At 57.4% G+C, this 19887-nt stretch overlaps 2 protein-coding genes across 4 annotated transcripts; one reads left to right on the top strand and one right to left on the bottom strand.

Annotated features, from left to right (window-relative positions):
* The first annotated feature begins 128 nt into the window (after window positions 1-128).
* Window positions 129-6328, top strand: LAMTOR4 (late endosomal/lysosomal adaptor, MAPK and MTOR activator 4). Its single transcript, XM_058823003.1, has 4 exons — window positions 129-185; window positions 908-988; window positions 1783-1900; window positions 6099-6328. The coding sequence occupies exons 1-4, from the start codon at window positions 183-185 to the stop codon at window positions 6194-6196; spliced, it is 300 nt and encodes a 99-aa protein (XP_058678986.1). The 5' UTR covers window positions 129-182; the 3' UTR covers window positions 6197-6328.
* A 1155-nt stretch (window positions 6329-7483) lies between these two features.
* TRAPPC14 (trafficking protein particle complex subunit 14) lies at window positions 7484-19879 on the bottom strand. 3 transcript variants are annotated; one of them, XM_058822993.1, is made up of 12 exons: window positions 17103-19879; window positions 15955-16050; window positions 14564-14747; window positions 14068-14154; window positions 13559-13605; window positions 13203-13375; window positions 12298-12445; window positions 11678-11760; window positions 10494-10654; window positions 9682-9809; window positions 8403-8584; window positions 7484-7648 (listed from the first exon to the last, which is right to left on the bottom strand). In XM_058822993.1, exons 1-12 carry the CDS (start codon window positions 17787-17789, stop codon window positions 7492-7494), a joined length of 2133 nt encoding a protein of 710 aa, XP_058678976.1. In that variant the 5' UTR covers window positions 17790-19879; the 3' UTR covers window positions 7484-7491. The 3 variants fall into 3 exon arrangements, with proteins under 3 accessions (XP_058678976.1, XP_058678978.1, XP_058678979.1); XM_058822995.1 differs by lacking the exon at window positions 13559-13605 and having other exon boundaries at window positions 11678-11763; window positions 13203-13323; XM_058822996.1 differs by lacking the exon at window positions 13559-13605 and having other exon boundaries at window positions 13203-13323.
* Between the last annotated feature and the right edge of the window lie 8 nt (window positions 19880-19887).

The following is a 19887-nucleotide window of genomic DNA, read 5'->3' as shown; positions in this document are numbered from 1 at the left end:
GCGCGCTGGAGGACTGAGCGCCACTTCCGGTCTCCCAAACCATGGAGTTTAGTCACGTGATGCTGGAGCTTGCGCTGATTGGCGGGCGCGTCGGTGACGAAAGAAGCTCTGAACCAATAAGGGGGAGGGGCGGGCACTGAGGGCAGAGTCACGTGACCGGAACAGGAAGCGGGAGCGTCGCTATGGTGAGAGCTGGGCTGGGGAACTGGGGGGGACTGGGGGGAGCTGGGGGGGCCTGGGATGGACTGGGAGGGACTGGGATGGACTGGGATGGACTGGGAGGGACTGGGAGGGACTGGGAGGGACTGGGAGGGACTGGGGGTCACTGGGGGGAGCTGGGGGGGTCACTGGGGGAAGGCTCTGGGCGTTACCGGAGCTTACTGGGATGCCACCGGCCCGTATCCCTTTATACTGGTTTATACTGGTTTATACTGGTTTATAGTGGGTTAATGCTGGTTTGTACTGGAGCAGATCCTGAGGGTCACTGGTGGGGGTCCCTCCTGTGACGTCACTGGCCCAAACCAGCCCGTACTGGTTTATGGTGGTCGGTAGCGCTCTGTATTGGTTTATACTGGTTTATATTGCTTTGTACTGGTCCGTACTGGTTCACACTGGTCCGTACTGGTCCATACTGGTTTATACTGGTCCATACTGGTTTATACTGGTCCGTACTGGTTTATACTGGTCCATACTGGTCCGTACTGGTTTATACTGGTCCGCACTGGTTTATACTGGTCCGTACTGGTCCCTACTGGTCCGCACTGGTTTATACTGGTCCGTACTGGTTTATACTGGTCCGTACTGGTTTATACTGGTCCCTACTGGTCCGCACTGGTTTATACTGGTCCGCACTGGTTTATACTGGTCCGTACTGGTCCCTACTGGTCCGCACTGGTTTGTGCTGCAGACGGCGGCGCTGACGCAGGGGCTGGAGCGGGTGCCGGCCCAGGCCGGGTACCTCGTCATCAGCGACGGCGCCGTGCTGGCGGTGAGGGGGCCCCAAAATTTGGGGAGGGGTCCCCAAAAACTGGGGAAGGGAGGGGTCCAAAAAATGGGGGAAAGAATTGGGGAAGGGTCCATAAAAATTGGGGAAAAAACTGGGGAGGGAGGGGTCCTTAGAAATGGGCAGGGGGTCCCAAAAAAATGGGGGAAAAAATCTGGGGAGGGGTCCCTAAAAACTCGGGGGAAAGGAACCCAAAAATTGGAGGGAAGGGGATCCAAAAATTGGGGATGAGGGAGGAGAAAATTGGGGGGAAGAGGCCCCTAAAAATTGGGGGAGGGGGACCAAAAAAATGGGGGATAAAATTGGGGGGGGGGAGGAGAAAATTTGGGGGAGGGGGTCTCAAAATTTGGGGGAAAAATTGGGGAAGGAGGGAGGAAGAAATGAGGGGAGGGATCCCTAAAAATTGGGGGTAGGGGGATTCAAAAAATGGGGGGAAAATTGGGGAGGGGTCCCTAAAAATTGGGGAGGGGTCCCTAAAAATTGGGGAGGGGTCCCTAAAAATTGGGGGAGTGGAATCTAAAAACTTGGAGGAGGGGTCCCTAAAAATTAGAGGGAGTGGGATCCAAAAATTGGGGAAAGGACACCAAAAAAAAAATGGGGAAAAAAAACTGGGGAGGGGTCCCTGAAGATTGGGAGCTCCCAGGTGGTTTTCGGGATGGTTTTATTGCATTTTTTTTTTTCATTTTTGCCCCTCTGGGCTCCTCCAAATTTTTTGAGGTTTCTCCCTGAGAATTCCCAACATTTTGGGGTTCCCCAAACGTGGAATTTTCTCTCCCCAGTCCTCGGGGGACCTGGAGAACGACGAGCACACGGCCACGGTGCTGCAGGGCCTGGTGGCCACGGCCCTGGGGCTGCGCCTGCCCCGCGGCCACGAGCCGCCCTTCCGCCGCCTCTCGGGTGAGAAACGGCCCCAAAACCGCCAAAAATTACCCCAAAACTGCCCTACAATGGCCCCATTGCCACGAGCCGCCCTTCCGGCGCCTCTCGGGTGAGAAATGATCCCAAAATGGCCCAAAATAGCCCAAAACTGCCCCAAAATGGCCCTAAATGGTCCAAAACGGCCCCTTAATGGCCCTAAATGGCCCCCAAATGGCCCTTAATGGCCCTAAATGACCCTTAATGGCCCCTTAATGGCCCCTTAATGGTCCTAAACGGCCCCTTAATGGCCCTTGATGGCCCTTAATGGCCCCTTAATGGCCCCTTAATGGCCCCTTAATGGCCCTTGATGGCCCTTGATGGCCCCTTAATGGCCCTTAATGGCCCCTTAATGGTCCTTAATGGCCCCTTAATGGCCCTTGATGGCCCTTGATGGCCCCTAAATGGCCCCTTAATGGCCCTTAATGGTCCTTGATGGCCCTTGATGGCCCCTTAATGGCCCCTTAATGGTCCTAAACGGCCCCTTAATGGCCCTTGATGGCCCTTAATGGCCCCTTAATGGCCCCTTAATGGCCCCTTAATGGCCCTTGATGGCCCTTGATGGCCCCTTAATGGCCCTTAATGGCCCCTTAATGGTCCTTAATGGCCCCTTAATGGCCCTTGATGGCCCTTGATGGCCCCTAAATGGCCCCTTAATGGCCCTTAATGGTCCTTGATGGCCCTTGATGGCCCCTTAATGGCCCCTTAATGGTCCTAAACGGCCCCTTAATGGTTCCTTAATGGCCCTTAATGGCCCCTTAATGGCCCTTGATGGCCCTTAATGGCCCCTTAATGGCCCTTGATGGCCCTTGATGGCCCCTAAATGGCCCCTTAATGGCCCTTAATGGTCCTTGATGGCCCTTGATGGCCCCTTAATGGCCCCTTAATGGTCCTTAATGGCCCCTTAATGGCCCTTGATGGCCCCTAAATGGCCCCTTAATGGCCCTTAATGGCCCTAAATGACCCTTAATGGCCCCTTAATGGTCCTAAACGGCCCCTTAATGGTTCCTTAATGGCCCTTAATGGCCCCTTAATGGCCCCTTAATGGCCCTTAATGGTCCTTGATGGCCCTTGATGGCCCTTGATGGCCCCTAAATGGCCCCTTAATGGCCCTTGATGGCCCTTGATGGCCCTTGATGGCCCCTTAATGGCCCTTAATGGTCCTTGATGGCCCTTGATGGCCCCTTAATGGCCCCTTAATGGTCCTAAACGGCCCCTTAATGGTCCTTAATGGCCCCTTAATGGCCCTTAATGGCCCCTTAATGGCCCCTTAATGGTCCTTAATGGTCCTTAATGGCCCTTAATGGCCCTTAATGGCCTCTTTATGGCCCCTTAATGGTCCTAAACGGCCCCTTAATGGCCCTTAATGGGCCCTTGATGGCCCCTTAATGGCCCCTTAATGGCCCTTGATGGCCCTTAATGGCCCTTGATGGCCCCTTAATGGCCCCTTAATGGTCCTTAATGGCCCCTTAATGGCCCTTGATGGCCCCTAAATGGCCCCTTAATGGTCCTTAATGGCCCTTTATGGCCGTTAATGGGCCCTTGATGGCCCCTTAATGGCCCCTTAATGGCCCTTGATGGCCCTTAATGGCCCCTTAATGGCCCTTGATGGCCCTTAATGGCCCCTTAATGGTCCTTAATGGCCCCTTAATGGCCCTTAATGGCCCTAAACGACCCTTAATGGCCCCTTAATGGTCCTAAACGGCCCCTTAATGGTTCCTTAATGGCCCTTAATGGCCCCTTAATGGCCCCTTAATGGCCCTTAATGGTCCTTGATGGCCCTTGATGGCCCTTGATGGCCCCTAAATGGCCCCTTAATGGTCCTAAACGGCCCCTTAATGGTCCTTAATGGCCCTTGATGGCCCCTTAATGGCCCCTTAATGGTCCTAAACGGCCCCTTAATGGTCCTTAATGGCCCCCAAATGGCCCTTAATGGCCCTAAATGACCCTTAATGGCCCCTTAATGGCCCCTTAATGGTCCTAAACGGCCCCTTAATGGCCCTTGATGGCCCTTAATGGCCCCTTAATGGCCCCTTAATGGCCCTTGATGGCCCTTGATGGCCCTTGATGGCCCCTTAATGGCCCTTAATGGCCCCTTAATGGTCCTTAATGGCCCCTTAATGGCCCTTGATGGCCCTTAATGGCCCCTTAATGGCCCTTGATGGCCCTTGATGGCCCCTTAATGGCCCTTAATGGCCCCTTAATGGCCCTTAATGGCCCCTTAATGGCCCTTGATGGCCCTTAATGGCCCCTTAATGGTCCTTAATGTCCCCTTAATGGTCCTTAATGGCCCCTTAATGGTCCTTAATGGTCCTTAATGGCCCCTTAATGGCCCTTAATGGCCCCTTAATGGTCCTTAATGGCCCTTTAATGGCCCCTCAATGGTCCTTAATGGCCCTTGATGACCCTTAATGGCCCTAAATGGCCCCTTAATGGCCCTTGATGGCCCCTTAATGGCCCTTGATGGCCCTTAATGGCCCTTAATGGCCCTTGATGGCCCCTTAATGGCCCCTTAATGGTCCTTGACGACCTCTAAATGGCCCCTTAATGGCCCCTTAATGGTCCTTAATGGCCCTTTATGGCCCTTAATGGGCCCTTGATGGCCCCTTAATGGCCCCTTAATGGCCCTTGATGGCCCTTAATGGCCCCTTAATGGCCCTTGATGGCCCCTTAATGGCCCCTTAATGGTCCTTAATGGTCCTTAATGGCCCTTAATGGCCCTTGATGGCCCCTTAATGGCCCCTTAATGGTCCTTAATGGCCCTTAATGGCCCTAAATGGCCCCAAAATTACCCAAAATGGCCCCAAAATTTCCCTTAATGGCCCCTAAATGGCCCCTTAATGGCCCTTGATGGCCCTTAATGTTCCTTAATGGCCCTTAATGGTCCTTAATGGCCCCTTAATGGCTCCTTAATGGTCCTTAATGGCCCCAAATTGGCCCTAAATGGCCTCAAAAGGCCCCTAAAAGGCACTGAAGTGGCCCAAAATGGCCCCTAAAGGCCCCAAAATGGCCCCTAAAAGGCCCCAAAATGGCCCTAAAAGGCCCCAAAATGGCCCTGAAAGGCCCCAAAATGGCTCCTAATGGCCCCAAAATTGCCCTTAATTGCCCTAAATGGCCCTAAATGGCCTAAAAGGCCCCTAAAAGGCACCAAAATGGCCCTAAAAGGCACCAAAATAGCCCAAAATGGCCTCAAAAGGCCCTTAAAAGGCCCCCAAAAGGCCCCAAAAAGGCCCCAAAATGGCCCTAAAAGGCCCCAAAATGGCCCTAAAAGGCCCCAAAATGGCCTCCAAAGGCCCCTAAAAGGCCCCAAACTGGCTCCTAATGGCCCCAAAATTGCCCTTAATGGCCCTAAAAGGCCCCAAAAGGCCCCTTTAAGGCCCCTAAAAGGCCCCAAAATGGCCTCAAAAGGCTCTAAAAGGCCCCAAAATGGCCCCTAAAAGGCCCCAAAATGGCCCTAAAAGGCCCCAAAAGGTCCCAAAATATCCCTGAATGGCCCTAAAGTAGCTCTAAATGGACCCAAAGTGTCCCTCAAGAGCCCCAAATGTCCCCTTGTGGCCTCAAAGTGGCCCCCAAGTGACACAAAGTGGCCCCAGGGTGGTCCCAGATGGCCCCAGAATGGTCCCAAAGGGCCCCCAAATGTCCCCAGATGTCCCCTAAAAGGCTCCGAATGTCACCAAGTGTCCCCAGAATGGTCCTAAATGGCCCCGAGTGTTCCCAAAGGACCCAGAATGTCCCCAAGTGTCCCCACAACAGGGGGTGGCCCTGTCCCCATTGTCCCCAGTGGTGTTGGGCGAGCACTCCCTGTCATTGTCACTGTCCCTGGTGGCTCTGGGGACACCGGGGGTGGCTCTGGGGACACTGAGGTGGCCCTGTCCCCATTGTCCCCGTTGTCCCCAGTGGTGTTTGGCGAGCACTCCCTGTCATTGTCACTGTCACTGATGGCCCTGGGGACACCAAGGGTGGCTCTGGGGACACTGGGGGTGGCTCTGGGGACACTGAGGTGGCCCTGTCCCCATTGTCCCCATTGTCCCCGTTGTCCCCAGTGGTGTTTGGCGAGCACTCCCTGTCATTGTCACTGTCACTGATGGCCCTGGGGACACCAAGGGTGGCTCTGGGGACACTGGGGGTGGCTCTGGGGACACTGAGGTGGCCCTGTCCCCATTGTCCCCGTTGTCCCCAGTGGTGTTTGGCGAGCACTCCCTCCTCGTCACCGTCTCGGGACAGAAACTCTTCGTGGTCAAGCGCCACCACCACGTGCAGGAGCCGGTGGCCGTGTGAGAAATGTCCCCAAAGTGTCCCCGAAGTGTCCCCAGAGGAGGAGGAGGTGGCACCGCCGCCCCGTCCCCCCTCCTGCTGTCCCCAAAGTGTCCCCAAATCCCCCCTGTGGGGACAATAAACGGCGTCCGAGGGCGGCTCTGGTGGCTTTGTGACCTCCCTGGGGACACCCGGCTGGCATCAGGGGACATCCAGGACACACCAGGGACATCCAGGTGGCATCAGGTGACATCCAGACCCTCCAGGTGACACCCAGGCCACCCTTGGGGACATCCAGGTGACACCAGGTGACATCCAGGTCTCTTTATTGGCAATAAATAACAGGGACACAAGTGCCACCCTTGTCCCCAATGTCCCCAACCCGGGGGTGGCACTGCAGGCCCCTCCCATCCCCTCCCACGCTTTGGCTCGGGGACACTTCCCCAATGTCCCCAAATGTCCCCAAATGTCCCCAAAATCCCAAATGCGGGCACGGCTCCAGGCTGTGTCCCCAAATTGTCCCCAAGGTCCCCTCCATGGCACGTGGCAGTGGCAGTGACCCCCTCCCATTGTCCTCAATGTCCCCAAAGTGTCCCCAAGCTGGGGGTGGCTCTGTCCCCTTGGTCCCTGGCCCTGGCACAGTGGGGACACTGAGGGTGGCCCTGTCCCCCTTGTCCCCAGTGTCCTGGGGGTGGCACTGGGGGTGGCCCTGTCCCCTTGGTCCCTGTCCCCAAGGTCCCCAAGGTCCTGGAAGTGGCCCTGAGGCTCTGGGGACACCGGGGGTGGCCCTGTCCCCATTGTCCCCCTGCCCCCACTGTCCCAGAGCCATTGCTGCCACTCTGGCAATGTCCCCACAATGTCCCCAAGGTCCCTGCATTGTCCCCACTGTCCCAGTAGTGTCCCCAAGCTGTCCCCAGAGTCCCAGCGCTGTCTGTGCCACCCCAGTGCCATCCCAGCAGTGTCCCCATGATGTCCCCAAGATGTCCTCAAGGTTCCAGTGCTGGCCCCACTGTCCCGGTGGGGTCCCCACGCTGTCCCCATTGTCCCCTCACTGTCCCCTATTGTCTTGTCACTGTCTCCTCACTGTCCTCTTGATGTCCCCATTGTCCTCACCCTGTCCCCACACTGTCCCCGCTGTCCCCTCATTGTCCCCACACTGTCCCCTGCTGTCCCCTCGCTGTGCCTTGCTCTCCCCCATTGTCCCCTCGCTGTCCTGTCGATGTCCCCCCATTGTCCCCATGTTGTCCCCTGCTCTCCCCATACTGTCCCCCCATTGTCCGTCTGCTGTCCCCCCGTTGTCCCCCCGCTGTCCCCGGCTGTCACTTGACGGGTGGCACCACGAGCACCTTGCACTCCCTCTTGGCGATCTTGTCCAGGGCCAGCACGGCTTTGTCACCTGCGGGCAGGTACAGGGGGCGGCCCACGGGGGACCCCACGGGGGGGGTGATGGCCCTGCGCTCCATGACGCTGCCGGACCTGGGGACAGTGACAGCAGTGTCACCTGTGTCACCTGTGTCACCTCTGTGTCACCTCCAGTGTCCCTGTGTCACCCCCTGTGTCACCCCAGGGTGATGGCCCTGCGCTCCATGACGCTGCCGGACCTGGGGACAGTGACAGCAGCGTCACCTCAGTGTCATCTGTGTCACCCCCAGTGTCCCTGTGTCACCCCGGGGTGATGGCCCTGCGCTCCATGACGCTGCCGGACCTGGTGTCGCCTCAGTGTCCCTGTGTGTCACCCGTGTCACTCTCGGGTCACCTACAGTGTCACCTGTGTCACCCAAGGCAGCAGTAACCTCATTACCCCTGGTATCCCTTTGTCACATCCCAGTTCCTCCCAGTGTCCCAAAACCACCCCAGTCCCTCCCAGTACCCTCAGTGTCCCTCCCAGTCCCCCCCCAGTTTGATCCCAGTCCCTCCCAGTTCCCTCCCAGAGCCTCAAAACATTCTCTCAGTAACTCCCGGTGCCCCCAAAACCCCTCCCAGTACCCCAAAACCTCATCCCAGTCCCTCCCAGTGCCTCCCAGTGTTTCCCAGTGCCTCCCAGTCCCTCTCCCAGTCCCTCCCAGTCCCTCCCAGTGCCTCCCAGTCCCTCCCAGTCCCTCCCAGTGCCTCCCAGTGCCTCCCAGTGTTTCCCAGTGCCTCCCAGTGCCTCCCAGTGTTTCCCAGTGCCTCCCAGTCCCCCTCCAGCCCCTCCCAGTGTTTCCCAGTCGCTCCCAGTCCCTCCCAGTACCTCATGAGGTGGCTCCGCGCCGGCTGCTGGTGGGAGAAGGACTGGGAGCGGCCGAGCCCGGCCACGAGCTCGCGCACGGCCGGGGAGCTGGGGCTGCTCTTGCGGGACACGGGGCGCGCCTCGGCCGGGGCGCTGCTCACGCTGGCCGTGAACTGCAGCTTCAGCTTCATGTGCTGGGACAGCTGGGACGGACTGGGAGTCACTGGGACGGACTGGGAGGGACTGGGAGTTACAGGGAGGGAGCTCTGGGGGAGCTTTGGGGCACTGGGATGGGGTTTATGGGCACTGGGAGGGACTGGGAAGGCACTGGGAGGGACTGGGATGGGGTTTATGGGCACTGGGAGGGACTGGGAGGGACTGGGATGGGGTTTATGGGCACTGGGAGGCACTGGGAAGGCACTGGGAGGGACTGGGATGGGGTTTATGGGCACTGGGAGGGACTGGGAGGGACTGGGATGGGGTTTATGGGCACTGGGAGGCACTGGGAGGGAGCGTTTGGGGCACTGGGAGTTACTGGCACTGACTAGGAAGGGGTTTTGGGGGCACTGGGATGTACTGGGATAGACTGGGAGGGAGTTTTGGGGGGCACTGGGATGTATTGGGAGGGCACTGGGAGTTCCTGGGCTGGGGTTTTGGGGGCACTGGGAGGCACTGGGAAGGACTGGGAGTTACTGGGATGGGGTTTTAGAGGGGCTGGGAGGGAGTGTTTGGGGCACTGGAATGTACTGGGAGGCACTGGGACCAACTGGGAGTTACTGGGCTGGGGTTTTAGGGGCACTGGGAGGGACTGGGAGGGAGTTTGGGGGCACTGGGATGTACTGGGAGTTACTGAGAGGGATTTTTTGGGCACTGGGAGAGACTGGGATGGGGTTTTGGGGACACTGGGAGCACTTGGAGGGCTCCCAGTACTGGAATGTACTGGGAATTACTGGGAGGGACTGGGACGGGGGTCTTTAGGGGCACTGGCAACCAGGAATAGACTGGAATGGGAACACTGGGGATACTGGGAATGGGATAATGGGGATAACAGGGACAGGGGTGGCACTGGTGACACTGAGGGTGACACAGGGGACACAGAAGGTGGCACAGGTGGCACAGGGGGTGGCACTGACCTCGAAGAGCCCGGCCCGCAGCGCCTGGAACGGGGATACTGGGGATACTGGGGATACTGGGAACACTGGGAACGGGATAACGATGGGGATAACGGGCACAGGGGTGACAGAGGTGGCACTGAGGTGACACAGAAGGTGGCACAGGTGGCACAGGGGGTGGCACTGACCTCGAAGAGCCCGGCCCGCAGCGCCTGGAAGGCCACACGGAAGGTTCTGGCGCTGCCCTTGCGGGAGTAGCCCAGGTTGGTCAGGGGCGTGTGGCAAACCACGGAGTCCAGGGAGCCGCGGGACTTTCCTGCAATTCCAGAACGTTCCACGGACTTCAGGGAATTTTTGGGGATTTTTGGAGATTTTTTTTTTGGGAATTTTTTGGAGTTTTTTTGGATTTTCAGGGATTTTTAGAGCATTTTTTGTGCCATTTCAAGATTTTTTTTTTTTTTTTTTAGTGTTTTTGGAGCGTTTTGGGGCTTTTAGATTCTCCACCAATGTCCCCAAATGTCCCCAATCCCCCCAGTGTCCCCAGGTGTCCCCACCGGCGGTGGCCTCAGGTGTCCAGACCACCCGGATGACCACGAAGTCCTGCAGGTCCCCAGTGTCCCCAAATACCCCCAATGTCCCCAACATCCCCAATGTCCCCGATACCCCTGATGTCCCCAGTGTCCCCAACATTCCCAACGTCCCCAGGTGTCCCCACCGGCAGTGGCCTTGGGGGTCCACATGAGCCGCACGGCCAGGAAGTCCTGCAGGTCCCCAATGTGCCCAAATGTCCCCAATGTCCCCAATCCCCCCAATGTCCCCAATCCCCTCAATGTCCCCAATTCCCCCAATGTCCCCAGGTGTCCCCACCGGCGGTGGCCTTGGGTGTCCACACCAGCCGCATGGCCAGGAAGTCCTGCAGGTCCCCAATGTCCCCAATTTCCCCAGTGTCCCAAATCCCCTCAATGTCCCCGATGTCCCCAACGTCCCCAGGTGTCCCCACCGGCGGTGGCCTCGGGGGTCCACACGAGCCGCACGGCCAGGAAGTCCTGCAGGTCGTTGAGCAGGGTGTAGGTGACCGTGAAGCGCTGCAGGGCCACCACGGGCGACTCGCACGTGGCCGTCATGACGAAGCGCGGCCGCTCCAGGCGGATGCTCGGCAGCCTGAGGGGACATCGGGGACACCACGGGGACATCAGGGTGGCATCATGGGGACAGCCCCAGAGAAGACCCAGAGAGCTCTGGGGATGTGGTGGCACCGGGACAATGAGGGGACAGTGGTGGTGGCACATGGAGAGGTGGCTCTGGGCAACCAGGAAGGTCTGGAGGACTTGGGGACATCATGGGGACACTGGGGACATCAAGGTGGCATCATGGGGACACAGCTGAAGGAGCCCCAGAAGGTCTGAGAATGGAGGGACATGGGGACAATGAGGGGACATTGATGGGACAGGAGGTGGTGGCACCTGGAGGGGCCTGGGGGGCTTGGGGACATCATGGGGACACTGGGGACATGGTGGTGGCATCATGGGGACCGCCCTGAAGGAGCTATAGAGAGCTCTGGGGATGTGGTGGCACTGGGACAATGACGGGACAGGAGGTGGTGGCACATGGAGAAGAAGCCAGGAGGGTCTGGAGAGCTTGGGGACATCATGGGGACACTGGGGACATCGAGGTGGCATCATGGGGACACCTCTGAAGGAGCCCCAGAAGGTCTGAGGATGGAGGGACATGGGGACAATGAGGGGACATTGATGGGACAGGAGGTGGTGGCACATGGAGGGGCCACCACGAGGGTCTGGAGAGCTTGGGGACATCATGGGGACATCATGGGGACATCATGGGGACACTGGGGACATGGTGGTGGCATCATCTGACAGCCTCAGAGGAGCCCCAAAGGGCCATAAGGACGCAGTGGCACTGGGACAATGAGGGGACAATGAGGGGACAGGAGGTGGTGGCACTTGGAGGGGCCACCAGGAAGGTCTGGAGGGCTTGGGGACATCATGGGGACATTGAGGTGGCATCGTGGGAAAGTCCAGAAAGGAGCCAAAGAACGTCCTGAGGGTGGCGGGACACGGGGACAATGAGGTGACACCGAGGTGACACCGAGGTGGTGGCAGCCCAGGAGGTTCTGGAGCCCTGGGGACACCGAGGTGACAGCAGGTGACAGCAGGTGGCACTCACCGGTAGTGGGTGACGATGCTGTTGGTGAACGGCAGCTTCGGCGTCGACCACCGCACCACGGCCACCAGCGGCACCTCCAGGCCCTGCTTGGGGACATCGCTGTCACCGCGGTGTCACCTCTGTGTCAACTCCGTGTCCCCAACGTCCCCAAGGCCACCGGGGACAACGGGGACTGTCACCAAGCCCGGGGACAGCACCGTCAGGGGGGGTTGGTGGCATCTTGGGGGGCTTGCATGGGGTTGGTGGCCTTAGATTGTTGTCCCCAAGTGTCCCCAAGGCCCTCCCAGTGTCCCCAAGTGTCCCAAAGCCACCCCAAACCCCCCAGGGACCACCAAGGATTGTCCCCAACCTCGACCTGGGGACACTTTTGGTGCCACCAAGGCAGGACAAGTCCCTTTGTCTGAGTCTGGTGGCCCTTGATCGTTGTCCCCAAGTGTCCCCAAGGCCACCCAGGTGTCCCCAAGGCCCTCCCAGTGTCCCCAGCCCCGGCCTGGGGACACTTTTGGTGCCACCAAGGCAGGACGAGTGCCCTTGGCCCAGCCTGGCGGCCCTGGCTGGATGTCCCCAAGCGTCCCCAGGCGTCCCCGAGGCCACGCGGGCGTCCCCAGGTGTCCCCTCACCTCCTTGGCGTCGCGGGGCGGCCGCTCGGGCGCCTGCAGCTGGAACAGGAAGTTCTGCTCCTCCAGGGCGCTCAGGGGACACGGCCACCGCGAGTGGCACCCGGGGACGCGGCAGAACGCGCCCACGGGCACCTCCCCCGAGTGGTGGCTGCGGGGACACGGGGACGGTCGGGGGACGGCGGGGACAGGTCACATCCCCAAGGTCACCACGGTCTCCCCACGTTGTCCCCAAAGTTCCTTCCTGTTCCTGAGATCCTCATGGTCCCCACATTGTCCCCAAGCTCTCCCCATTGTCCCCAAGGTCTCCACAGTGTTCTCAAGATCTCCACGTTGTCGCCAAGGTCTTCACGATGTCCCCAAGGTCACAGCATTGTCCCCATGGTCCTCACATTGTCCCCATGGTCACAGTGTTGTCCCCAAGGTCTCCCCCATGGTCCCCAAGGTCCTCATGGCATCCCCAAGGTCCCCACAGTGTGCTCAAGGTCCCCACATTGTCCCCAAGGTGACAGCATTGTCCCCAAGGTCTCCACGTTGTCCCCAAGGTCCTCATGGTGTCCCCAAGGTTCTCATAATGTCCCCAAGGTCACAGCATTGTCCCCGAGGTCCTCATGGTGTCCCCAAAAGCCCTACACTGTCCCCAAAGTCCTCATGGTGTCCCCAAGGTCTCCACATTGTCCCCAAGGCCCTCACATTGTCCCCAATGTCACATCATTGTCTCCAAAGTCCTCATGGTGTCCCCAAGGTCTCCACGGTGTCCCCAGCTGCCGCCAGGTCTCCCCACAGTGTCCCCAGGTGCCCCCACATTATCCCACAGCTGTGCCCGGCTCTCCCCACCGTGTCCCCACATGCCCCCCCGTTGTCCCCAAGGTGTCCCCAAGGTGTCCCCAAGGTGTCCCCAGGCTCACCAGACGTCGTCCACGAGCAGCACGGAGCCGTCGGGCATCACGGGCAGGTAACTGGCGTTGAAATTGGGCAGCACCTGCACGTCCCAGAGAGAGAGCTCCTCCTGCGACGAGCCGTTGAGCACTGGGGACAGTGGGGACATCATTGGGGACATCACTGGGGACATTGGGGACACCTGCACGTCCCAGAGAGAGAGCTCCTCCTGCGACGAGCCATTGAGCACTGGGGACAGTGGGGACATCATTGGGGACACTGGGGACACCTGCACGTCCCAGAGAGAGAGCTCCTCCTGCGACGAGCCATTGAGCACTGGGGACAGTGGGGACAGTGGGGACATCATTGGGGACATTGGGGACACCTGCACGTCCCAGAGAGAGAGCTCCTCCTGCGACGAGCCGTTGAGCACTGGGGACATTGGGGACATTGGGGACATCATTGGGGACATTGGGGACACTGGGGACATCTGCACGTCCCAGAGAGAGAGCTCCTCCTGCGAGCTGCCATTGAGCACTGGGGACAGTGGGGACAGTGGGGACATTGGGGACAGTGGGGACATTGGGGACACTGGGGACACCTGCACGTCCCAGAGAGAGCTCCTCCTGCGACGAGCCATTGAGCACTGGGGACATTGGGGACATTGGGGACAGTGGGGACAGTGGGGACATCCAGGACATTGGGGACATTGGGGTTGACCCTTTTCCCTTTCTCCCCCTTTTTCACCACCCCCCAAATGTCCCCAAATGTCCCCAACCCCCCCATCGTCCCCAAAGCCCACCGACCCCCCCCCAAATGTCCCCAATTCCCCAATGTCCCCAGCTGTCCCCAACCGCCCCCCCCCGCTGTCCCCAGCTGTCCCCAAGCTGTCACCTTTGAGCACGGTCAGGTACTTTCCGGACACGGTCACCTGGCGGCAGCGGACACGGGGGGGTGGCAGCACCGTCAGCAGCGTGGACACTGTGGGGACACCAGGGGACACTTGGGGACAATCAGGGGACACTTGGGGACAGCCAGCCAGGGCCACCAGGCTGGGCTGAGAGGCTTTGTCCCACCTTGGTGGCACCAAAAGTGTCCCCAAGTTGGGGTTGGGGACAGTTCTTGGGGGTTCCTGAGGGGTTTGGGACACGAGGGTGGCCTTGGGGACACTTGGGGCTGGCACCATGGGGGAGGTGGCACTTGGGGACATCTGGGGACACTTGGGGACCTCACCTTGTGCCTTGAAGGCGCCGTGCTGCTGCCGGGACACCTGGGGGTGGCACTGAGGGGACACCTGGGGGTGGCACCCACAGGGGAAAGGACACCCGGGGGACACTTGGGGACACCAGAGAGGGGGAGGTGACAATTTGGGGACACTTGGGGACCTCACCTTGTGCCTTGAAGGCGCCGTGCTGCTGCCGGAACACCTGGCCGGGGGCGCGGCCCTGGAGCAGCCTCAGGTACCCCCCTGGCCCTGTCCCTGTCATTGTCACCTGCCCTGTCCCTGTCCCCGTCCCTGTCCCCTCCTGCAGCTCCGGGGGCTCCGTGTCCCGCTGCCACACGGTCACCACGATCTGGGGACACCAAGGGGACACCGCGGGTCACCAAAGTGTCCCCAAAGTGTCCCCAAGGTCCCTCCCCATCCCATTCCCGATGTCCCCTCATTGTCCCCAAGGTCCCTCCCATTCCCAAGTGTCCCCAGTGTCCCCAAATGTCCCCAAGGTCCCTCCTCATCCCATTCCCAATGTCCCCAAGGTGTCCCCAAGGTCACCACGCTGTCCCCTCCCCATCCCAGTGTCCCCAAAGTGTCCCCAAGGTCCCTCCCATTCTCAAGTGTCTCCAAGATGTCCCCAAATGTCCCCAAGGTCCCTCCCCATCCCAATCCCAGTGTCCCTAATGTCCCCAAATTGTTCCCAGAGTCCCCAAAGTGTCCCCAAATGTCCCCAAGGTGTCCCAAGGGTCTCTCCTCCTCCCATTCCCAATGTCCCCAAACTGTCCCCAAAATGTCTCAAATATGTCCCCACATTGTCCCCAAGGTCCCTCCCCATCCCAATCCCAAATGTCCCCAAGGTCCCTCCCATTCCCAAGTGTCCCCAGTGTCCCCAAAGTGTCTCCAAGATGTCCCCAAAGTGTCCCTTCCCATCCCATTCCCAATGTCCCCAAATTGTCCCAAAAATATCCCCAAAGTGTCCCAAATATGTCCCCACATTGTCCCGAGTCCCCAGGATGTCCCCAAATGTCCCCAAGGTCCCTCCCCACCCCATTCCCCATGTCCCCAAAGTGTCCCCAAATGTCCCAGTGTCCCCAGTGTGTCCCCAATGTCCCCAATGTCCCAAGGTGTCCCCAATGTCCCAAAGTGTCCCCAAATGTCCCCAAAGCGTCCCCAAAGTGTCCCAAATGTCCCAAAGTGTCCCCAAATGTCCCCAAGGTGTCCCCAATGTCCCAAAGTGTCCCCAAATGTCCCCAAATGTCCCCAAAGTGTCCCCAAAATGTCCCCAGTGTGTCCCCAATGTCCCCAAAATGTCCCCAATGTCCCCAAGGTGTCCCCATGTCCCAAAGTGTCCCCAAATGTCCCCAATGTCCCAAGGTGTCCCCAAGTGTCCCCAATGTCCCCAAATGTCCCCAAAATGTCCCCAATGTCCCAAGGTGTCCCCAGTGTCCCCAATGTCCCCAATGTCCCCAAGGTGTCCCCAGTGTCCCCAAATGTCCCCAATGTCCCCAAGGTGTCCCCAGTGTCCCCAAATGTCCCCAATGTCCCCAAGGTGTCCCCAGTGTCCCCACCTTGGCCTTGGCGGTGCCGGGCGGGAGCCGGTCCAGGGCCACGGTGAGGGGGAAAATCACCTCGTCCTGGGAGATGATGGGGTCATCCACGGGGAGCTGGGGAAAAAACAGGGAAATTGGGAAAAATGGGGAAAAATGGGGAAAAAAATGGGGAAAAAATGGGGGAAATTGGGGAAAAAATGGGGGAAAAAGGGGAAAATCAATGGGAAAATGAGCGATCGTCAACAGGGAGCTGGGAAAATGGGGAGAAAAACAGGGAAATTGGGAAAAACGGGGAAAAATGGGAAATAAATGGGGAAAAATTGAGAAAAAAACGGGGAAAAATGGGAAAAATCGGCAGGGGAGTGAGCTCATCCTGGGAGATGATGGGGTCATCAACGGGGAGCTGGGAATGGGGAGAAAATGGGAAAAATTGGGAAAAGTGGGAAAATCAGGGGGAAAATGGGGGGAAATGGGGAAAAATGGGGGAAAAATGGGGAACATCAATGGGAAATGAGCTCGTCCTGAGAGATGATGGGATTGTACACGGAGAGCTGGGGAAATGGGGGAAAATGGGAAAAACCCAAGGAAAAATGGGAAAAAAGAGGGAAAATGGAGAGAAGAATGGAAAAAAAACCTAGGAAAAATGGGAAAACCCAAGGAAAAACAGGATAAACCAAGGAAAATGGGAAAACACAAGAAAACAATGGGAAAATCCAAGGAAAAATGGGAAAACTCAAGGGGGAGCGGGAAAATTCCAGGAAAAATGGGAAAACCCATGAAAAAATGGGAAAACAAAGAAAGAAAAGGGAAAACCCAAGGAAAAATGGGAAAACCCAAGGAAAAATGGGAAAACCCAAGGAAAAATGGGGAAAACCAGGAAAAATGTAGGAAAAGTGGGGGGGGGAAATGGGAAAAATGGGAAAACCCAGGAAAAATGGGGACAAAAAGTGGGAAAATGGGAAAAAATGGGGGGGGGAATGGGAAAAATCCAAGGAAAACCAGGGAAAACACAGGAGGAATGGGAAAAAATGGGAAAACACCAAGGAAAAAATGGGAAAAACCACGGGAAAATGGGAAAATTCATGGAAAAAAGGGGAAAATCCCAGGAAAAGCAGAACCTCCCCACCCGCAAGGACCCCGAAATTCCAGAAGGTTCCGCCGCTCACCCCCGGGCCGGCGCCGCCCGCGGGGCCCCGCGAGTGCGTGAGGAGCGCGCGGCACTCCCGGAACAGCGGCGGCGGCTCCCGGGGCTCCTCGGCGTTGCCGAAATTCCCGAAATTCTCGCCGGGATCGTTGGCGGGGTTCGCCTCGTCCTCATCGCGGGCGCGGCTGTCGCCGCTGGTGACGGTGGCGAGCGCCGAGAGCGACGCGGCGAGCTGCGCCCACGGCCACGCGCCCGGCACGTGCCCGCCGCAAGGGGCGGGGCCACGGCCGGGCTGGGCGGGGCCGCTGCCGGGCTGGGCGGGGTCTCTGTCGGAGTGGGCGGGGTCTCTGTCGGAGTGGGCGGGGTCTCTGTCGGACTGGGCGGGGGCGCTGCCGGGGTGGGCGGGGTCTCTGTCGGAGTGGGCGGTGCCACTGCCGGAGTGGGCGGGGCTTCTGTCGGGGTGGGCGGGAGTTCCCTCAGGATTTTTATCGGGATTTTTATCGGGATTTTTATCGGGATTTCTGTCGGGGTTTCTCTCGGGGTTCGCGGGGTTTTTGCGCAGCACCAGCAGGAAGCGCACGGTCTCGCCCAGGTACAGGTGGTTGCGGCGGGGCAGGGCGCGGTAACCGGAGGAATCTCCCGCCAGAAACTCCCGCGGAGGGAAGGGGACGGCGGGGAAGTACATGGAGTAATCGCACTGCGACTCCATGGGGATAGCGGGGGAAACTGGGAGGGAAATGGGGAAAATATTAGGGAAAAAAATGGAGGAAAATTGGGGAAAATATTAGGGGAAAATGGAGGAAAATTGGGGAAAATATTAGGGAAAAAAATGAGAGAAAATTGGGGAAAATATTATGAGAAAAAGGGAGGAAAATTGGGGAAAATATTAGGGAAAACACGAGGGAAAATGGGGGAAGGAATGGGGAAAATATTAGGGAAAAAAATGAGGGGAAATGAGGAAAATAGAATGGAAAAAATGGGGAAAATGTTAGGGAAAATAAGAAGGAAAATAGGGGAAAGAAGGGGGAAAATAGGAAAGAGAAAAGGAAAATAATGGGGAAAAAACGTGGGAAATAGCAGGGAAAAGGGGGGAATATTAGGGAAAAAATGGAGGGAAATTGGGAAGAATTTGGAAAATATTAGGGAAGAAAAGGAGGAAAAATGGGGAAAATATTAGGGAAAATATGAAGGAAAATTGGGGAGAATTGGGGAGAATATTAGGGAAAATATAAAGGAAAATAGGAGGGAAAATGGGGGAAAGAATGGGAAAAATAGAAGAGAAAAAATGGAGGGGGAATGGGGAAAATATTAGGGAAAATAGGAGGGAAAATTGGGAAATAAGAGGGGGAAAAAATAGGAAAGAATGGAGGAAAATATTAGGGGAAATAGGAGGGAAATGGGGGAAAGGATGGGGAAAAATGGGGAAAATATTAGAGGAAATAGGAGGGAAAATAATGGGGAAAACTGGGAGGGAAAATGGGAAAAATAGGAGAGAAAGAATGGGGGAAAAATGGAAAATATTAGGGGAAAAAATGGGAAAATGGGAGGGGAAAAGGGAAAATATTAGAGAAAATAGAAAAGAAAGAATGGGAAAAATTGAGGGAAATTGGGGAAAAAATTAAGAAAATTGGGGAAATAATGGGGAAAACTAGGAGGGGAAAATGGGAAAATAGGAGGGAAAATATCTGGGAATTGAGAGGTTAAATCCTGAAGGAATTTCAGGAATATTGGGGGTAAAAATGGGGAAAATGAAGGAAAAATGGGAAAAATACGAAGGAGAAAAGTGGGGATGAATGGGTTAAATCCTGAGGGAATTTGGGGGGATTTTGGGGAATAAATCCTGGCAGAATTTCGGGAATTTTGGGGCTAAAATCCCGGCAGAATTTCGGGAATTTTTTTGAATTTTTGAGGGATTTAATCCCAGGAATTTTGGGCATTAAATCCCGAAGAAATGTTGGGAATTTTGAAGAAATATTGCAGGAATTTTGGGACTAAATCCCATGAAAATTCTGGGAATTTTGGCGGCTAAATCCAGGCAATATTGGGGGATATTTGGGTTTAAATCCCAAGAAAATTTCTGGGAATTTTGGGGAAATATTTAAACCCCAGAAAAACTCCGGGAAATTTTGGCAAGTTAGGAGGAATATTGGGGGAATTTAGGGTGTAAAGCCCAGAAAAATTCTGGAAATTTCGGGAATTTTGGAGGAATTTTGGGGTTCAATCCCAAGAAAATTCCGAGAATTTTGGGGCAATCCCGGCGGAAAGAACGAGGGAAAATCCCGCGGATTTCGGGGTTTTAAATCCCGAGGAAATCCCGGGAATTTTCGGGAATTTTGGGGGATAAAAGGATTTATATCCCGGGAATACCGGGAGGATAACGGGGGGTCTGAGGGGGCGCAAAATCCCGGGAACTTTGGGGTTAAATCCCAGGAAAATTCCGGCAATAGCGGGAGGAAAACGGGGGGGAATCCTCGGTTACCGGGGGGGTCCCGGGCCTGGTCCGCGGTTACCGGGGGGGTCCCCGGGTTACCGCAAGGGTCCTGGGGAGGTCCTGGGGATACCGGAAGAGGGTCCTGGCTCCGGTCCGGGATTACCGGGGGGTCCCGGGGTTACCGAGGAGTTCTGAGGGGGGGGTCCCGGCTCCGGTCCGGGGTTACCGGAGGGGTCCCGGGGTTACCGGAGGGGGTTCCCAGGCCTGGTCCGGGGTTACCAGGGAGTCCTGGGGGGGGCCCCGCTCCGGTCCGGGGTTACCGGGGGGTCCCGGAGGGTCCCGGCTCCGGTCCGGGCCCGTTCCGCGCTTCCGGGTG

This window comes from Ammospiza caudacuta, chromosome 36 (genome assembly GCF_027887145.1).
Source record: "Ammospiza caudacuta isolate bAmmCau1 chromosome 36, bAmmCau1.pri, whole genome shotgun sequence".
NCBI lineage: Eukaryota > Metazoa > Chordata > Aves > Passeriformes > Passerellidae > Ammospiza > Ammospiza caudacuta.
The sequence above is the reverse complement of the archived record's forward strand: the minus strand, read 5'-3'. Positions and strand labels throughout refer to the sequence as shown.

What these genes read in the sequence shown, in the direction of transcription:
- LAMTOR4 (XM_058823003.1), top strand. An exon ending in GCGACGGCGCCGTGCTGGCG is followed by an intron (nt 989 to 1,782) that starts GTGAGGGGGCCC and finishes TTCTCTCCCCAG; the next exon opens with TCCTCGGGGGACCTGGAGAA. An exon ending in GCCCTTCCGCCGCCTCTCGG is followed by an intron (nt 1,901 to 6,098) that starts GTGAGAAACGGC and finishes CGTTGTCCCCAG; the next exon opens with TGGTGTTTGGCGAGCACTCC.
- TRAPPC14 (XM_058822993.1), bottom strand. Translation starts at nt 17,789, where the DNA reads ATGGAGTCGCAGTGCGATTACTCCATGTACTTCCCCGCCGTCCCCTTC. An exon ending in CTGCTCGTGGACGACGTCTG is followed by an intron (nt 12,446 to 13,202) that starts GTGAGCCTGGGG and finishes GTGTCCCCGCAG; the next exon opens with CCACCACTCGGGGGAGGTGC. An exon ending in GCGCGGAGCCACCTCATGAG is followed by an intron (nt 7,649 to 8,402) that starts GTACTGGGAGGG and finishes CACTGTCCCCAG; the next exon opens with GTCCGGCAGCGTCATGGAGC.